At 31.8% G+C, this 19,135-nt stretch overlaps 1 protein-coding gene across 3 annotated transcripts in view; it reads left to right on the top strand.

The window, feature by feature from the left end:
• Positions 1-19,135, top strand: part of LOC127715635 (cubilin-like) — a 44,070-nt gene that overhangs the window by 16,286 nt on the left and 8,649 nt on the right. For all 3 annotated transcript variants that reach the window (XM_052221743.1, XM_052221741.1, XM_052221742.1), the window contains exons 5-14: positions 1,340-1,452; positions 4,150-4,247; positions 5,057-5,172; positions 6,205-6,306; positions 8,309-8,471; positions 14,243-14,319; positions 15,976-16,323; positions 17,659-17,824; positions 18,199-18,389; positions 18,718-18,846. In XM_052221743.1, coding sequence (XP_052077703.1) covers positions 1,340-1,452; positions 4,150-4,247; positions 5,057-5,172; positions 6,205-6,306; positions 8,309-8,471; positions 14,243-14,319; positions 15,976-16,323; positions 17,659-17,824; positions 18,199-18,389; positions 18,718-18,846 — 1,503 coding nt within the window. The remainder of the gene's footprint in view (positions 1-1,339; positions 1,453-4,149; positions 4,248-5,056; positions 5,173-6,204; positions 6,307-8,308; positions 8,472-14,242; positions 14,320-15,975; positions 16,324-17,658; positions 17,825-18,198; positions 18,390-18,717; positions 18,847-19,135) is intronic.

Below are 19,135 nucleotides of genomic sequence, written 5' to 3' on the forward strand. Positions count from 1 at the left end.
GCATAACTACTACTAACAACAGCGTACATGTACATTTTTTTTAATGACTCCTTCCATCATTTCAACCAAGAATGACAATTATATATGAAATGCTATAGTTAGTGAAACTTTATTTTCTACTAGATGTGTGTATTTTTTATATATTTATATACCAAATGTGTGCATTTTCCTCTTAAAAAAATCGAGAAAAATTTCATATACCGGTTCCTATAAGGTACAGAAATATGCTATATTTATGCAATTTATACGATTATTTTTAACATATATTTTTAATTGTGACTATCTATAGTTCCGTAACTTTCTAACTGTATAAACCAATGATTGACAAGTGCATACATTTTTGTGAAATAAATATATATAGGCTATGTTTCAAATTTTCCATAATTATTGACAACGAGTATATACAATGTACTGACATTTTTCCAAATTTTACGGCCGTTGGAAGTATCTAAATAAATTTTATTTCCTCAAATCTTTTGCTAGAACTATTGAGATTTTCACAAATATCATTCTTTACACCAGAAATGCAATTCATAAACAAGAGGTAGTTTAATTTTATACACGTATTAGTTTAGCAATGACTAGTATTATATAACTGTCGGACTCAAGACAAAATATGTACAAATGATGTATGTTACATCTGATAGTTTTTAAAAAGGAAATTTCCAAGTTTCCGGCCGTGTACACTGATACGCTCAGCAGTAAAGCGATGAATGAACCTGCATTATGTAATTGTGTAATAAAGAGTTTTTTAGCCTGATAGGAAATCGCTTGAATACCTGGACATGTCACCTCACAACACCTCTGGCAATAATTCTTTAGCCATGCTGATGATCAAATTAGAGAGGACAGACTTGAATAAATGTATTGCATTAAAAGACCAAATTAGATTTTTGAAAACAATTTTAAACATTGTCCGTATCAAGTTAGTTTAAAAAGTTTGCTGATAGGTAGTATACAACGATGTTTGGTATAAATTTTTTTTAGGATCCGGGAAACTGTAATTGCGTTTGTCATTACCTTGTTGGGTTAAAACAACCGTACACCTGACAAGTGATTTCGACTACGTTAGTCGCTGTTGGTTTTGGTACTATGTGGTTTATAGATATCACATGTTTTTTTATTCGGGAAGCCATCAAGATGGCGACATGTAGATAATTGATAATCTCAATTCAAAATCGATGCTGATCTCTTATTGAGGGAAATAAACGTTAATAATAATGAATTTGTGATTTTTTATTAACAATGAACATAATATAAATTTTTCATATTTTTGCAAAGTTTCCCTTTAATTTCAATTGTAATAATGATAATAATTTTAATTGTTAATCTTTAATAGATAATGGTGGACGATTTTATAACAACGGATATATAACCTTAAAAAATAGTACAGACAATTCTTCATACTACCAGCTTCACAGTACCATAAAGAATCCTGATGAAAAACTACAGGTATTTATAATGTTTGTTTCTAGTATGAAAGTAAAAAGTGGTATAAATTTGTATTCAGGAGAACAGTTACAATAATCAAAAATAGTTTCTAGCTATTTTGTAAGATTGCAATTGTGATATTGTAAACCTTAATTTGTTTATAGTTTTAAATCTAGAGTTGATGAATAAGGGCATTTGTTTTGCAGACTTTTGTGGTTTCTATTGATATGAGCCATTCTTTTTCATTACATTGACAATCATTGTAACCACTGTTTGTTATATTTCAAAGACATGTCTTTGGTATAATGTAAAGCTGCATTTTTCATTATTTCCTAAAAAATTGTTGAATAGACAGGTTATTTTGAAGTTTTTGGGCATGAGTTATTTCCATTTCTTTTCATAAAAAAATGTTCGGGGGACATAAAAATAATGGTCGTCCGTCCATCCGGTCTTGTTAGCGCTCTCACATATACAATTCTTGCCAGATTTTTATGAAACTTATATCATAGGTTTATATCAGCAATGTCTTGGAAGAGTTCAAAAATCAGTGCCAATCAATTATTTTTATACGACCGCAAAAAAGGGGAAAGGGGCGGGGGGGGGGACACTTTTTTCTCATTTCAGAATTCAGAAATTAAAAAGAAAATTTCTTCAATATTTTTTTTTTGAAGGGGGGGGGGGGGGGGGGCAATTTGCAACAGCATAGTGTATTGCACAAATTATTGTGTCCATTTTTGCCCCCAACTGTTCAGGGTTGGACCTCTGCGGTCGTATCCAGCTGTGCTCGGCGAAGCAATTTATTAGAAGAGTTATGCCCCTTGGAAACATTAATCATTTGGAAAATTAAATCCTTAGCGCTCTCATTTGTACAATTCTTGCCAGATTTTAAGAAACTTATATTATAGGTTTTTATTAACAATGTCTTGGACGAATTTCGAAAATCATTGCCAATCAATTATTTTAAAAGAGTTATGCCCCTTGGAAACATTAATTATATGGAAAATTGCACCGTTAGCACTCTCAAGTGTACAATTCTTGCCAGAATTTTATGAAACTTATATCATAGGTTTATATCAGCAATGTCTTTGACGAGTTCAAAAATCAGTGCCGATCAATTATTTTTAAGAATTATGGCCCTTGGAAATATTAATTATATGGAAAATTGCATTGTTAGAGCTCTCATATGTACAATTCTTGCCAGATTGTTATGAGATTTATGTTATTGGTTTTTATCATCAATGTCTCGGACAAATTCGAAAATCAGTGCTGATCAATTATTTTAAAAAAGTTATGTCGTTGAAAATATTGATTATATGGAAAATTGCATTGTTATCGCTCGCATGTGTACGATTCTTTGAAATATTAATTATTACGGAAATCGCATTGCATTTGCTGTGAAGCCTTCATTTCTTGAACATTTTTATTAAAAGTTTTAAAAAGCAAAAAAAAAGGTTTTTTTTTTAGTTATTGCCTTTGTATCTTGGATTGATGAAATATGTGCAACGCGGGGGACATTGGAACTCTGTTCTTTTATTGTCTCCCGCGTAATGCCTTGCGGGGGACATGGAAATACCAGGGGTCAGTCCGTCTGGTCTTTTTAGCGCTCTCACAGGTACAATTCTTGCCAGATTTTTATAAAACTTATACTATAGGTTAATATCAGCAATATCTCGGACAAGTTATATAATGGTGGATGATTGATTTTTTTAAAAGAGTTATGACCCTCCGAAATATTAGATTTATTGAAAATGGCCTCAGTAGCGCTCTCACGGGTACAATTCTTGCCAAATTTATAAAAACTTATACTATAGGTTGATATCAGCAATATCTCGGACAAGTTCTATAATGGTGGACGATCGACTTTTTTTAAAAGAGTTATGACCCATGGAAATATTAAATTTATGGAAAATGGCCTCGTTAGCGCTCTCACGGGTACAATTTTTTATAAAACTTATAGTATACTATAAGTAATGCCCTTGAAGGTCTGTTTGAAATGTTTAGTATACAATAAGAAAAACTTTTTTGTCCCCCACGCACGCTTTTTATTCATAAATTGTTTTAAAGAACAACAACAAAAAGTTTTTTTTTTTTAGTTATTGCCCCTGGATAGATAAAATATGTGCAAGGGGGGGGACATTAGAACTCTGTTCTTTTATTAAGATTGCAACATTAGAAATAATTTTATGGAAATCCAAAAGTTAGAAATTTGTCTTTGACTTCTGGTTCAAGTTAATGAGTGTTGGATCAAGGATATTTTTATGCTCCCACCGCAAGGTGAAGGGGCGTTCAGGTTTTAACCTTGTCTGTCTGTCTGTCTGTCTGTACGTATGTATGTACGTAATGAAATTGGTTTCCATACTCTAACATAAGTTTGCCTCAACCAAAAGTTATGAACTTAAACACAATGCTAATTTCTACCAAACACAGATCATTTATCATCAAGTTTAAATTTAGGTGGCATCACTTTCACCATTCTTGAGTTATGTCTCTTTATAAATGGTAAAATTGCTGAATTTGCTGTATATTTTCAAGCAGGGGCATCTGTGTCCCATAGACACGTTCTTCTTTTATTTTTCAATTTGGTGTGGCTCTCATGCTACCCTCCCCCTGAATCCATTCCTGATATCAATAGTGTCAAACATTTGTTCTGGATGTCCAGGAACTTGTAGCATATTATCTTAGACATTGTATGATGTCCTTCTTATTTACTAATTCTAGGTCCAGCTAATACTGAATGACAGTTTGATGTACCCTACTTCCACTGTTAAGGTTTATGATGGGATATCAGATCAGGATCCATTGCTGGCAAATTTCAGGTAATAATTCTATATTTTAGTTATGCATGATGAAAGATGATTTCTTGAGCCTATTTACCCATCAGTTTGATTCTTTGTTTTGCATATGGTACAAATGGATAAACATTGAAAGAAGTATCAATAGTCTATTTTCAAAGCACCGGTATGTATATGCACAAGGATATCTTTTTTACCCCCTCTACCTTAGTTTTTGTCATAAATTATATATATATAGAGAGACTTTTTTTTAACCCTTCATAGAAATTCTTGATCCTTTGTGCACTTTATCAAATAAGGCTGTTTTTGATGACATCTTGATAGTAAAAGAATAATAGAATTCATTTTTAATGTTTACCTAAACCAACTCTATTGCTATATAATGTTCTTACTGACAACACTAAATATCATCACATTAAGAAAGACTATTTGTGAAAAATACCAGTCTTGAGAAGAAGTTTTCTTCATCTAGCGGCTTATGAAATGTTACTTTCTTTCATCTGGTATTTATCACAAATATCCTATCCTGAACAGGATATATCTCATTAATATTTGTAGTAGAATATTTATAAGCCAATAGCCTATTTTGTTTTCCAGGCTTATTGTCTGAACATTAGTTTTTATTAACACCAAATTAACAGCAAATTTAGATTTGTGATTATCTTGTAACATAAGAGAGTAGAATCTAAAAAAGATTGAATGTAAATATATATATTTCCATTCCATATACCTTTGGCAGTATTCAACATCTCTTTTTTTATATGGGTTGATTGACAATTTTTTATTTCCTCTTCAATTTAATTTACCATATATAATACTTTATCTTTGTACAGGACTAAGGAACAGTTTGTTCCCATTACATCTAGCCAGCAGGATTTATTGATTGTCACAGAAGGCTTCAATGACCAGTTACTTTACTTTGGTGGCAGTTTTGACTCTATAAAGCCAGGTTTGTTTTATATACATGTATATATATATAGGAATAAAGTGTAGTCACATGTACCTCTGGATGCATGACAGAATGTTGTATTTGGATTTTGGACTTTTATTTGAAACATTCTGAAGGAATTACTTTGTTACAAAAAAATGAAGATAAAAAGCACCTCTTGAAAATCAACAAGTGTTTATTATCAATGTTCTCATGCAAATTACAGAGACTATAAATTGTTTAAAAAGCAGAATTTTGTTAAACATCATCACTTTGTTTATTGACAAATTGCAAATAGCAAAAGTTTTAACATAGTTTTCATAATATCAGAGCCAGACTTGTTAAAAAGGGGTTATTTTCCAGATTGTGACCCTCCAAAAACATCCTGATCAACCAACCAAATTTCAATAAAGAAAATACTTCAACACACATATTTTTTCTTTGATCTAAGATTTTTTGTCCTGAAGGAACTGCGCTTGAACAAACATGTGCAAGATACCTTAAATTTTTATTACTGAATCTTCTTTTCTGAGGAACAGCAAAAAATAAATATTTAGTTAAAATACTAATTGAGAAAAAGGAGATTTAGTATGATTGCCAATGGCAATGAGATGACTATCCAACAGAGACCAAAGGATGTGGATGCAAGCAAATATAGTTCATGGTATGGCCTTCAAGATAGAGCAAAACCCATACCATATTATAATAAGCTATAAAAGTTTCTGGCATGACAAAAAGTAAATCAATTCATATGCGAACACAAGAGACCTGATTTATGCTAAACAATAAATGATTTATAAAGCAAAATAACAGCCTGTAACCAATGACAACCCCTGAACTACAGGCTCTTGACTTGGGATATTATACCAGTTTACCCTTGATTTTAGTAACAGCTAGTCAACAAGATAAAAATGCTTTCGGAAAGAGTGTGCTAATGTTTAAATGTAAATCAGTCTGCAGACAAATTTAAGCACACATTAAGACCGTATGCTGAAATATGATTTATTTATCAGAATTCATGCTTTCATACATTCACATTATTTATGTTTTCAGATTGTCATAAAGTATCATCTGGATCAGCAGGTTCATTTTCATTGGACAGAAAGAATTTCATGACAGAATGTGATTGGTTAATAAATCCCACAATGTCATCAGGTCTGTATTAACCATGCTTATCATTTAAATATACTTTATCTACCGTTTTTGTATGGTCAATTTTTTTGTCTGGTCCTATTTACAACAATACAAATAATAAAAATCACTTAAGAGTTAAAAAAAAAAAAAAAATTTCACAGTAGATTGAGTGCTTCAAATATGATTTTTAAAACAACTTTTTTAAGTATGAATTAGATAAGAACTTTTCTCTTCTGTTGACCACTTGGATATATACAAGATGAAGAATATGATATTTTTTATGTGGTCGTATATTGGTATCACGTTGTCGGTCGTCGTCCGAAGACACTTGGTACTGGACAATAACTTTTAGTATTAGTTAATAGAAATCTATGAAATTTAAACACAAGGTTTATAACCACAAAAGGAAGGTTGGATTGATTTTGGGGGTTATGGTCCTAACAGTTTAGGAATGAGGGGCAAAAAAAGGGACCCAAATAAGCATTTTTCTAGTTTTCAGACAGTAACTTGTGGAACGGTGTATGGATCTCTCTGAAATTGTACAACAAGTTTCCATACCACAAAGGGCTTTGAGGGGTAATGGCTCAAACCTTTTAGGAATTAGGGGCAAAAAAGGGGGAAAAAACAAGCGTTTCCTTGTTAATGGACAATCACTTTTAACTACAATGTTAAATTTGGATTACCTCCCTTACACTGCTTTAAAATTATGTTTAAAGAATTTTTGTATTGTCTTGAGGTGATTAGCTGTCAATTTATTTTTAGAAGTTACTAATAAAAATGCTTATTAAAGATATATTATTTTTAGACATGATTATGTATGTCATTTTCTATTTTAAGACTTATGATGTATTTAAATGGGTAATTATGGTTGCAAACTCCATTGGAAATTTGAATTCGCAACAGCATAGTGTATTGCACTGAAGCAAAAAATTGAAAATAACTTCAAATCATATAACCAATTCTAAGTTCTTTGACTACAGTTATTCTGTGTCAGAAACCTCTTATGTGTCAAACATTTAATTTCAATCCAAATTCAGACCTGTATCAAGCACGAATATTGTGTCCAAACTGTTCAGGGGTGGACATCTGCATTCGTATCCAGCTGCGCTCGGAGAAGCAATTTATTTTCATTTGTCTATCATTGTTAAATTAAACTGATCTGTAATTTATTTAAAAATACTGTAATTGAAAAATCTTTTATCTGTCATATTGTTAAACAGTAGTTTCTTTAATCTGTCATATTGTTAAACAGTAGTTTCTGGATGATCACCTAATACTTTAACGGTAAGAAAATTTCAGAGATTTCCTTATTAAATTTTTGTTTTGCAAGATTTCTGGATTAGCAAAGTAAGCCTAAAACATTGGATTAAAATTAAATAATCAATCATGAAAAAAGACTTTTATTTTGAATTCTTGTCTTTCATTTTTGCTTACGTACTTTGTCTATATGCCATTTTGTGTTTCTTTGTTGAAACAGTTATTTGTTTTTATAGTGATTAAGATTATATTACAATGTTGACTGATGTACCCCAAGTTTTGACATTTTTACCTATTATGTCTGTTTGTTTTGCTCACACATTGTTGTCAATATAATGGAATTTGATGCGACTTTCATACAAGTGAGAGGTTTAGCTAGCTTTAAAACCAGGTTTAATCCACCATTTTCTGCATAAGTCAGGAATATGACAGTTGTTTACCTTTCTTTAGATGTGTTTGAACTTTTTGATATTGCCATTTTATAAAGAACTTTCCGTTTTGAATTTCCCTTGGAGTTCGGTATTTTTTTTTTTTTGCATTTTACATCTTAGCGAATTCAGCATTTAGCATTTCATTTCTTTAATTACCACCCCCACCCACCATCATTCCTCTTTCGGAGAGATTCTGTAAAATACCTATTCTGAAGAAAATCACTCAGATATGGGCTATTCCAGAGTCTAAGCCGAGTTGAATCTATAAAGATGAACAAAATATATTCAATCAACACAACCACTAATTCTGACCAAATATAGTTTTGTTTTATCAGGTAATATCATACTGGACTTACCTTCTGTTGATTTGTGTGACAATGAGATGTTAGTTATCTATGAAGGTTTGTCATCCTTTGGTCAGAAACTTGGAACCATTACCAAGAAAACACAGTTGTCCAGTTATCCCTTGTTTACAGCAACAGCTGCCAATGGATTGAGGTAAGTATTTTATAAAGTTAGATAACAATACATTGAATAATTAAAGTATAAGTATTAGATGATGGGTGTGTACCTTTATGGCAGCAACCCAATGACTCAAAAAGCAAAAGACATCTAGCATTCAACTTCTAAAAGTACAATTTACCGTGAAGTCAATTTCAAAAGCTTTTGGAGCAATAAAATATATGGTTATTATAAATTGCTAAATACATTATGAACAATAAAAAATTGATTAAAGCTGTTATCCTAATGCTAGCAAGTTAAAGGTTTGGTTGGCTTGCTTACTTTGTTTGTATAAATGTCTGCATTCAATCGATAAGTGGGGCTTCTACTTGTATACATTGCTGAACTTCCAATATATTTTATAAGTATAATGTATACAAGCTGAAGCCCCGCCTATCTATTGATAGCAGATGTCAATCTTAATTACAATGCTTGAGCAAACATTTATACAAACAAAGCAAGCAAGTCAACCAAACCTTTAATTTGCTAGCATTAGGATAACAGCTTTAATACTCAACAACGCTTAAAATTAAAACAGGCTTCCATTGTGATATTTGGTATTCTTGTAAAAGACATGTCCTATAAGACATTCAAGAGTATTTCACTTATCAGTTGTTTCCTTTAAGAAATGCTTTTAAGAAAGGTAAGATCTCAATTACCTCTAATATCAAATGCACTGGGTGTCCAAAAATTTGCTCTCTTCAACCTATTTCACTCTGATAGGATTACATCAAAACCTACTTTCATGCAGTTGTACAACATGCATTTCTTACTTGTAGCTATGGTTTAAGTAAGCAGGAGTCAAAATACAATTAAAGTCGTTCCTAAAAAAAATTTCCATACTGTAAAATAGAAAATTTTCACAATGGTTTTATTTATGTTTACGGTAGATTAACTGTATACCGCCAACTTGCATTGTGAAAAAGCAGTATACAATACAACAGGTCTAGTTCTTTGCTTAAATCTGCAAATTTTGAGACAGATTGGCAATAAATTTGTAAGACTCTATTTGAATAAAGAAAAAATAAGTGAGTTATTGCATTATTTAGACTGTTTAAACAAATACCAGATATTTAATTTTGTTTGAATCAATTTTTTAACCTGGCCATTTGAGGGGCAATAATAAAAAATTTATAAAGGAATGTTAAAGAAATTGTCATTTTTATACGACCACAAAAAATTTTTGACGTTGGCATCATCGTCGTCGTCCGAAGACACATTGGTTTTCACACTCTAACTTTAGTTTAAATGAATGGATCTCTATGAAATTTTACCATAAGGTTCAATACCACAAAAGGAAGGTTGGGATTGATTTTGGGGGTCATGGTACCAACAGTTAAGGAATTGGGGGCCAAAAAGGGGCCAAAAATAAGCATTTTTGTAACTTCCAGACATAACTTGTGTGTTAACGTATGGATCTCTCTGACATTGTACCACAAGGTTCCATATCACAAAGGGAATGCTGGGATTGATTTTGGGGGTAATTGTCTCAAAATTTTAGGAATTGGGGGCCAAAAAAGGGGCAAAAAACAAGCATTTTTCTAGTTTCAGGACAATAACTTGTGTGTAAGTGTATGGATCTTTCTGAAATTGTACTACAAGGTTCCATATCACAAAGGGAAAGCTGGAATTGAGTTTGGGGGTAATTGCCCAAAAGTTTAGGAATAAGGGGCCAAAAAGGGGTCAAAAATAAGAATTTTTCTAGTTTCAGGACAATAACTTGTGTGTAAGTGTATGGATCTTTCTGAAATTGTACTACAAGGTTCCATATCACAAAGGGAAAGCTGGGTTTGAGTTTGGGGGTAATTGCCCTAAACGTTTAGGAATTTGGGGCCAAAAAGGGGCCTAAAAACAAGCATTTTTCTAGTTTCCAGACAATAACTTGTGTTCAATTGTATGGATCTCTCTGAAATTGTACTGCAAGGTACCATACCACAAAGTGAAGGCTGGGAGTTTGAGTTTGGGGTGATGAATCATAAGGGGGTTCAAAAAATTTGGGGGAGGGATTTTTTTTTCTTTAAAATTTTCCATTTTAAGTTGGTTATTTCTGATTTATATATAAAAGCAAATAACAATGATATGGTTTGAATAGGTAAATTAAAAATTTTTAAGTTCTTAGACCACATTCATTCTGTGTCAGAAACCTATGCTGTGTCAAATATTTAATCACAATCCAAATTCAGTGCTGTATCAAGCTTGAATGTTATGTCCATACTTGCCCCAACTGTTTAGGGTTCAACCTCTGCGGTCGTATCAAGCTGCGCCCAGCAGAGCATTTTATTTACTTGTAGCAAGAAAACAAGTTCGGTGGCAGTATTTTTTTTTTTCATTTTCTTAAATCATTTAAAACCTATCTTCTCATAATTTATTTCAAAATTCTAATTCATAGATCTCTTTTTATTCACAAAAAAGTGTTTTTCATGTATAATTTATGCATAAGTTTGAAAAATAGCAGGGTGACCCATACTTTTTGTCGAGCTTCAACTTTTGTCGAAAAAGAGAGACATAGCGATCCTACATTCTGTCGGTGGTGGCGGCTTCCACAGATATTCACTCTGTGGTTAAAGTTTTTGAAATTTTAATAACTTTCTTAAACTTTCCTGGATTTCTACCAAATTTGACAGAAGCTTGTTTATGATCATAAGATAATATTCAAAAGTAAATTTTGTAAAAAAAAAATTCCAAACTTTCCGTATTTTACTTATAAATGGACTTAGTTTTTCTGCCAGGAAACATAACATTCACTCTGTGGTTAAAGTTTTTGAAATTTTAATAACTTTCTTAAACTATCCTGGATTTCTACCAAACTTGGAAAGAAGCTTGTTTATGATCATAAGATAGTATCCAGAAGTAAATTTTGTAAAAAAAAAAAATCCATTTTTTCCGTATTTTACTTATAAATGGACTTAGTTTTTCTGCCAGTTAACATTATATTCAGTCTATGGTTAAAGTTTTTAAAATTTTAACAACTTTCTTAAACTATCTTGGATTTGTTCCAAACTTGGACAGAAGCTTGTTTATGATTAAAAGCTAGTATCTAGAAGGAAATTTTGTTAAAATTTTGTTCCATTTTTTCCGTATTTTACTTATAAATGGACTTAGTTTTTCTTCCATTTAACATTACATACAGTCTGCAGTTTAAGTTTTTAAAACATTTATTAGATTCATACACTATCCTGGATTTTTACTAAACTTGGATAGAAGCTACTTACAATCAAAAGATGGTATAGAGAGGAATATTTTTATTATTTTTTTTCCTCATTTTTGTTGTTCCTGCGATTAGCAGCAAAGGTAGACGAGACACTGGGTTCCGCGGAACCCTTATGAATTTTTAATATATTTTTATAAGTTTTGTACCTTTAATGTTATTCGTAATAAGATAAAATTATCCCCACATGTAAATTTTTTCTTTAAAAGATTAGAATCAAGATAAAAAAAAAATAAATGAAAATAAACCTTAGCCAACAGGGTTTGCACTGGAATTTTGACACAGCTTTATAAATGAATATTTCTGATTCAATGTATTTATGAAGAAGTTCTTCTCTCTTGCAGGTATATTATGAGACCTTGATTACTTGGTCATTCTCCAATGGCTTAGGAATTTTAGAATTCATATCCTCTCCCATTTGTATGCTGTAATGTGTCAGTTCCTTCAATTAAATTACAGTGAAACCTGTCTAAACAGAATATTGAATAAAACAAAAACCTGTCTAAACCAAACATGTTCTTAAGTTCAATCATATCAAATTTTATGCGTTTTGAACCTGATTAAACTGAACATCTGCCAAAACCAAACAAAATCTTTAGTCCTGAAGAGGTTCTGTCAAGACAGGTTTCACTGTACTTTTTATACGCCCATTTACGGAACGTATTATGGTATACCGTTGTCCGTCGTCAACATGTCGGACATTAACTCAAAAATGCTTTAACCAATTTGCATAAAACTTTGGTGAATTGTTTATATCTATTGACGTGAGCTCCCTTTCGTTTCTTTATAAAATTTAGATTTTACGTTTCCGAGTTATGGGGTTTTATTCATAAAAAAAGGGGGGATTTTCCAGTTTTCGGACAAAAACTAAAAAATGCTTTCAGCAATTCTTATGAAACTTTGGTGAATTGTTTGTATGTATTGATGTAAGCTCCCTTTAGACTTTTATAAATTTTACATTTTACATTTCTGAGTTATGGGGTTTTATTCATTAAAAAAAGGGGTGATTTTCCAGTTTTTGGACAATAACTCAAAAATGCTGTCACCAATTCTCATGAAACTTTGGTGAATTGTTTATATCTATTGATGTAAGCTCCCTTTTTATTTTCATAAATTTCTAATATGACATTGGGAATTAATTGAATTTTATTTGTTTATAGTCTGACAACAGATTTACTAAATATTGTACAACAGCAAGAAATCTTTAATTGAATATAAATTCAATTCCTATAACCAATTTCAAGTTCTTTGACTACATTTATTCAGAAACCTATAATATGTCAAATTACAATCCAAATTCAGACCTGAATCAAGCTTGAATATTGTGTTCATTTTTGCCCCTACTGTTCAGGGTTGGACCTCTGTGGGCTTATCTAGCTGTGCTCAGCGAAGCAGTTTATTATTTTTGCTGTCGTATATTGGTATGACATTGGCGGCGTCGTCTTCGTCCGAAGACACATTGGTTTTCGCACTATAACTTTAGTTTAAGTGATTGGATCTCTAGGAAATTTACCATAAGGTTCAATACCACTTAAGGAAGGTTGGGGGTTATGGTACCAACAGTTAAGGAATTAGGGGCCATAAAAGGGTCCAAATAAGCATTTTTCTAGTTTCCAGACAATAACTTGTGGAACGGTGTATGAATCTCTCTGAAATTATACCACAAGTTTCCATACCACAAAGGGATGGTTAGGATTGCTTTTAGGGGGTTATAGCTCAAACCGTTTAGAAATTAGGGGCAAAAAAGGGGAAAAAACAAGGGTTTCTTGGTTAATGGACAATTTGAAAGCAGTGTAAGGGAGGGAATCCAAATACATTTATAGTATTAAAAAAACATTTTGGATTACCTCCCTTACATTGCTTTTAAATTATTTATAAAGATGTTGCATTTACTTGAGGTGATTAGCTGTCAATTATTTTTAGAAGTTACTATTAAAGGAATATTAATTTTGAATTGAGATTATGACCATATCTTGAGGGAATGAATTTTTTTTTTGGGAAAAGGGGGGTCAGGCAATTTTTTCTCATTTCAGATTCCAGAAATTAAAAAGAAAATTTCTTCAAATATTTTTTTTTTTGCAAAATAAAGGGAGGGGGGTCATTACGCAACAGCATGGTGTATTGCACAAAAGCAAAAAGTTGAATATAAATTCAAATCATATAACCAATTCTAAGTTCTTTGACTACAGTTATTCTGTGTCAGAAACCTATTATGTGTCAAATATTTAATTACAATCCAAATTCAGACCTGTATCAAGCGCGAATATTGTGTCCATTTTTGCCCCAACTGTTCAGGGTTGGACCTCTGCGGTCGTATCCAGCTGCACTCAGTGAAGCATTTTGTTTAATTTTATTGCAAGGCTGGTAAGACATATCTCTGTGGTTATCATTTTTTTGTTTGTTTATTTAAAAAATTTTGCTGTAAATATTTTTACAGTCGTATCTACATAAATATATGATAAACCTTATGACAACATTCAAAATGAAGATATGCAATACAAATGCTCCTTTGATCTACTGTGTGATACATATTATTAAAGCAATATGTTTATTTTTACAGCATATTTTTAAACAGACCGACATCCAATTCTACATGTATAACAACTCCTTTCTCTGGTTCTTATTGGACAGTTCCAGGTTAGTATCTGGTTCTTGGTTCTTTTTTCAGCATATTCCAAAATATGTTTCAATCTCAGATGAACTTTATAGAGTTGATGAAAAAGAACTAAATGCTGTCTTGTATTGATTTTTAACTGGATTTTTAGGAAAATATCTGTTATTAATTTGGTGATGTACGGCGGGCAGGCGGGCGGATGTTTTCCAGAGAGTGTCTGTGCAATAACTTGAAAACATTTTGATGAAATCTTTTCAAATTTAGATATGTTGTTTCCTGTGACTAAATGAAGGTCAATTTCAATTTTCAAGATTTTAGCTTCTATCGTTGAGTTGAAGACCTTTAAGCAGCGAAAAGTGATACAATAACTTGATAAGGCTTTGATGAAATCTTTTCAAATTTATATATGTTGTTTCCTGTCAAGTTCGAATTTCACGATAATTTTTTCATTGACCATGCATATATTACAAGACAACAACCGTTTAAAAGTTGGTTTCTGGAAAGTTATTGGAGTGACCACAAGATTCCATGGTTTCATATTAAATAAGTTGTAATCTCATAAACATATTTCTTTCATTATTGATTTCATGATTTATTTCTACTCACCCCTGCTGAAAAAAATGTGTGTGTACTTAAATACTCTCTTAAATTCCAATATTATGTAAATTATGATAAGAAAGAGGTCAAGATTGATTTTGGCCTTTCTATTTCTGAGCCCTACAAAACTTCATTTATTTTTATGCCCGCCGCCGTATCGGAGGGGGCATTAAGTTTTACCCTTGTCCGTCTGTACGTCCCAAAATTGGTTTCCATTCTCTACCTTTAGTTTGCCTCAACCAAATGTATTGAAACATATACACAATGCTTATTACCACAAAACTCAGATCAAGTATGAATTTGGGTAGCGTCACTGCTACTGTTATAAGTTATGTCCCTTTATAATGTTATATGCAAGCGGGGAAATCATTTATTTTTACTTGATCCTGTTTGGAGATTCAGATTTGCAAATATCATTTTCATGCAGTAAAATTCAGTTTGCTGTCAATCTGACAGCCTCTTTTTATCCCTTTAAAAACGAAATTAATCTGATAGATATTCATGTTAAAGCAATGTTTACTTTTTACATTCCTTCCACAAAAATATGAGGAGAGAAGGATAATCTTAATTGTATAGGAGTGTGCCAGGGATTTAGCTTCTTGTACGGAGGGGTGTCTGTTAAAGCAAAGGCATATCAAATTAGGGACATTGACTCCAAGATACATATAAGATGGGACTGAAGAGGAAGGTTTGTAAATCTGCAAACCTAGTTCAGTCTTTTTACTTTTGTATGAAAATGCCTTTATTGAGTGAGAACTATAAAAGTAAATCCCCAACTGTTTCTGTGAGGATACTTTGAAGAGATTCGGCTCTATTGAAAAACATTTCTTAGAATAAATGATGAAGTTGAGTACATTGTTACCGGTGTATTTACATTTTGCTATTACATGTATCACTAAAACTTCAACAGTTTTAAAAATATAAGTCAAATCTGAAACAGCTGCAAAAGCTGGTATTTAGAAATTTAAAAGTTTATTTTATGTATCCTAACGAACCAACATTAGAACATTTGCCTATAAACTTAAAACTGGCAAAAAGATCACTCTACAATTATTCTTAAATGCTAATATTCATAATTTCAGTTTGCTCTGAAGATCTGCAGCCTTCTGGTATGCTCACAAGTCCATTGTATCCAAGTCAGTATCCTCTGAATTATGTCTGCAAGTGGAATGTGAAACCAGTTAACAAGACAACATCACTGTATATAGCCTTCAACACTCTAGATATGAGTGGTGCGACTACAATCAATGTTGATGTCAAATCTAAGCAAGTTGCCAATTACACAGGAAGTGAATTGCCATTATCTGCCTTTGTTACTGAGGTTACTAGTAATACTTCAGCCTCCATTGTGTTTGACTCTAATACTGGTAATCTTGGAACTGGGATAGAAATTCCAGGACAAGGATTTAACCTGTCTTACAGGATACTGGGTAAGGCCAAAAAATACTGGTATATATGTCTGTTTCCTGCATCTCTAATGAACCTAAGTTTAATCACTGACAATAAAAGATTTTATTGCTGTTCCAAAAAATTATTGAAGAACAACCATTTTGTGTCATTTGATTAGACTACAAATCCTATTTCTACTAGATTATTCAGTCAAATTTGTAATTAGATTGACCATAATCAACAGAAAAAATCGTCAGAACATTGTAAATAACATATGTACATGATGTGTTATGTATACTGGGATTCCACTCGGATAAAACATAATTTTTCCAAATTTTGTTAATACATGTATTTAAAAAAAAAATTTAAAAGAACAAACGAAAAAAGAAATCTAACCTACACTCTTTTATGGCTGAGGTAGTAAAGGATATATTTTTGTTTGTTAGCCTTAGTGATACATATTTACTGCATTCAGTTCAGCTTATAAACAATGACAAGTTTAAAGTTTTTATTTGCCAAATCTTAATTTCAGGTCACACATAGACAACAAAACATAAATCATCTTCATTTGACCTTGAATTTGAGACATTTTCCAGTTGTTTAAAACATGATATGAAAATGAAGTAAAGAAAAAGGAGTAATTAGTATTTGTTAAAAAATAAGCTGCAGAAAAACTATCATGGTTTATTGCATCCTTTGAAAGTTCCAAAAATTTGTATAAGGGTCGAAAAGTTGCATAACATTTATACATTTTGTTATAATATACCGATACTTTGCACGTTTTGCTTAGTTATATCACTCAGAATGCTATACCAGGCATTATTTTATGAATGTATGATAGCAGCTTTTTCCAATTTTTCATACTTAACCACAATTAACTTGTAGAAAAAATCATTTGAATATATTGCTCTTTAAAATAGGAATATAAGATTTCAGTCCATGAGTAGGTCAAACAACTGGTATTTGCTTTTTCTATATTAGGCAATGTAGCATTTATGAATGAGAGCAAAAACTGATTGACTCTGATTCAAAAAATGTTTCTAGCTGGAATGACTTGTCTTCTTGTTGACTGTTATTGTGAGCTAGCACATGAAAAATCTGTCTGTTTCATGCAACGCAGGGTTCATTTTCATATTAAAGTTATTTGTTTTCATCTTGAATATGTTTGAAGATTTCTTGCTGGATGATATGACCTTAGTTCTGTATGCTTGGCAATGCATATATTTTCATCTTTTTGTTTTTAATTTTTTGTATTCTTTTTTTATGAGATTCTTATTTAATGCATTTTAGTATATGTATTCATGGATTTTCATCCCGAAATAGATTTTTTAAAAGAATGATGGGCAAGTATTTTTTTATTCTTAATTATTTCTCAGACTGTGGTGCTAGTTTGAACGCAAAGAATGGAACACTGAGTAGTTTAACAGATATTCCAACAAATGCTATGGAATGTATATGGGTGATAACTGTGCCTCCTAAAACAGGAAAAACTGGAGTAAATATTGTTTCTTTCAATGTCGACATTAAAGGAGTTGCTAAATGGTAAGTATATTTACTTGTGGAGCTTTGACCATGAGTTTTGAAATTGTTTCATACAATTTTAGTCATTTTGGGGGGTTTCAAGTTCAAGTTCAATCTTGAATACAGAAAAAAAAAACAGTTTCTAGGATACTACAATGTTGTCAAAATTAATCAGTATCTATAAGAGTACACTATCTGTGTTTGTCATGCTTGCATTTTATAAATTGGTTTCATTTTAATATCAAAAGTTATTGGTAGAGGACTTTGTTGTTTTTTTTACAAAAATCTTATTCTGGATGTAAGCATTGATTTATGATTCAGGACAATTTCAGTCTTCATGTCCTATAATGAATGAAATAGATACAGTAGACCTGTCACTTTTCTTTCTATTACAGGCAGAACTTAGAGTTGCGAGATGGTGGAAGAGCAACATCACCTCTGCTGAATCATGATCTCTCTATGACAAAGTCTTTATCCTTTCTAACCAGATATAACATGCTATGGATCCACTACAGGAGAAATACCACAGGGGACGTCATCATGTCGGACACCAATTTCTCATTCAATTTGTATTTCAAAACACACAGTAAGTTTATATAAGGGAATGAAATGTGAAATCTTGGTACAAAAATTTTGAATTAGGTAAAGAATGTCAATTTAATGTTTTACAAAGTCAACATTAGCTTTGTACATTCAGAAATATGTAATACAAATAATTTTTTCTATTGTCAGATTAGGATTTTTGAAACCAATGGAGAGCTCACTTTTAATATCTTTATATGACACTTTATATTTGTGTTTGATGTGACTTTTTAAAACAAAACAAAAATTTACCTTGACAAAGTGTGACTGAAAGTTTAATTTAATGTTTAAAGAAGTTATATTTTTCCCATTCTTGTTTATTTATTATCTAGGCTGTGACAGTAAGCACCAGTGTAGAAATGGTGTATGTTTACATCCTGACTGGAAATGTAATGGCGTGGATGATTGTGGTGACAATACAGATGAGGCAGACTGTATCTCATCTTCTAAAGATAAGGGAGGTAAGTCATGTGTTTACATCCTGACTGGAAATGTACTGGTATGGATGATTGTGGTGACAATACAGATGAGGCAGACTGTATCTCATCTTCTAAAGATAAGGGAGGTAAGTCATGTGTTTACATCCTGACTTGAAATGTAATGGTATGGATGATTGTGGTGACAATACAGATGAGGCAGACTGTATCTCATCTTCTAAAGATAAGGGAGGTAAGTCATTTGTTTACATCCTGACTGGAAATGTACTGGTATTGATGATTGTGGTGACAATACAGATGAGACAGACTATCA

The sequence above is a fragment of the Mytilus californianus genome, unplaced genomic scaffold (genome assembly GCF_021869535.1).
Source record: "Mytilus californianus isolate M0D057914Y unplaced genomic scaffold, xbMytCali1.0.p SCAF_9, whole genome shotgun sequence".
Classification (NCBI taxonomy): Eukaryota; Metazoa; Mollusca; class Bivalvia; order Mytilida; family Mytilidae; genus Mytilus; species Mytilus californianus.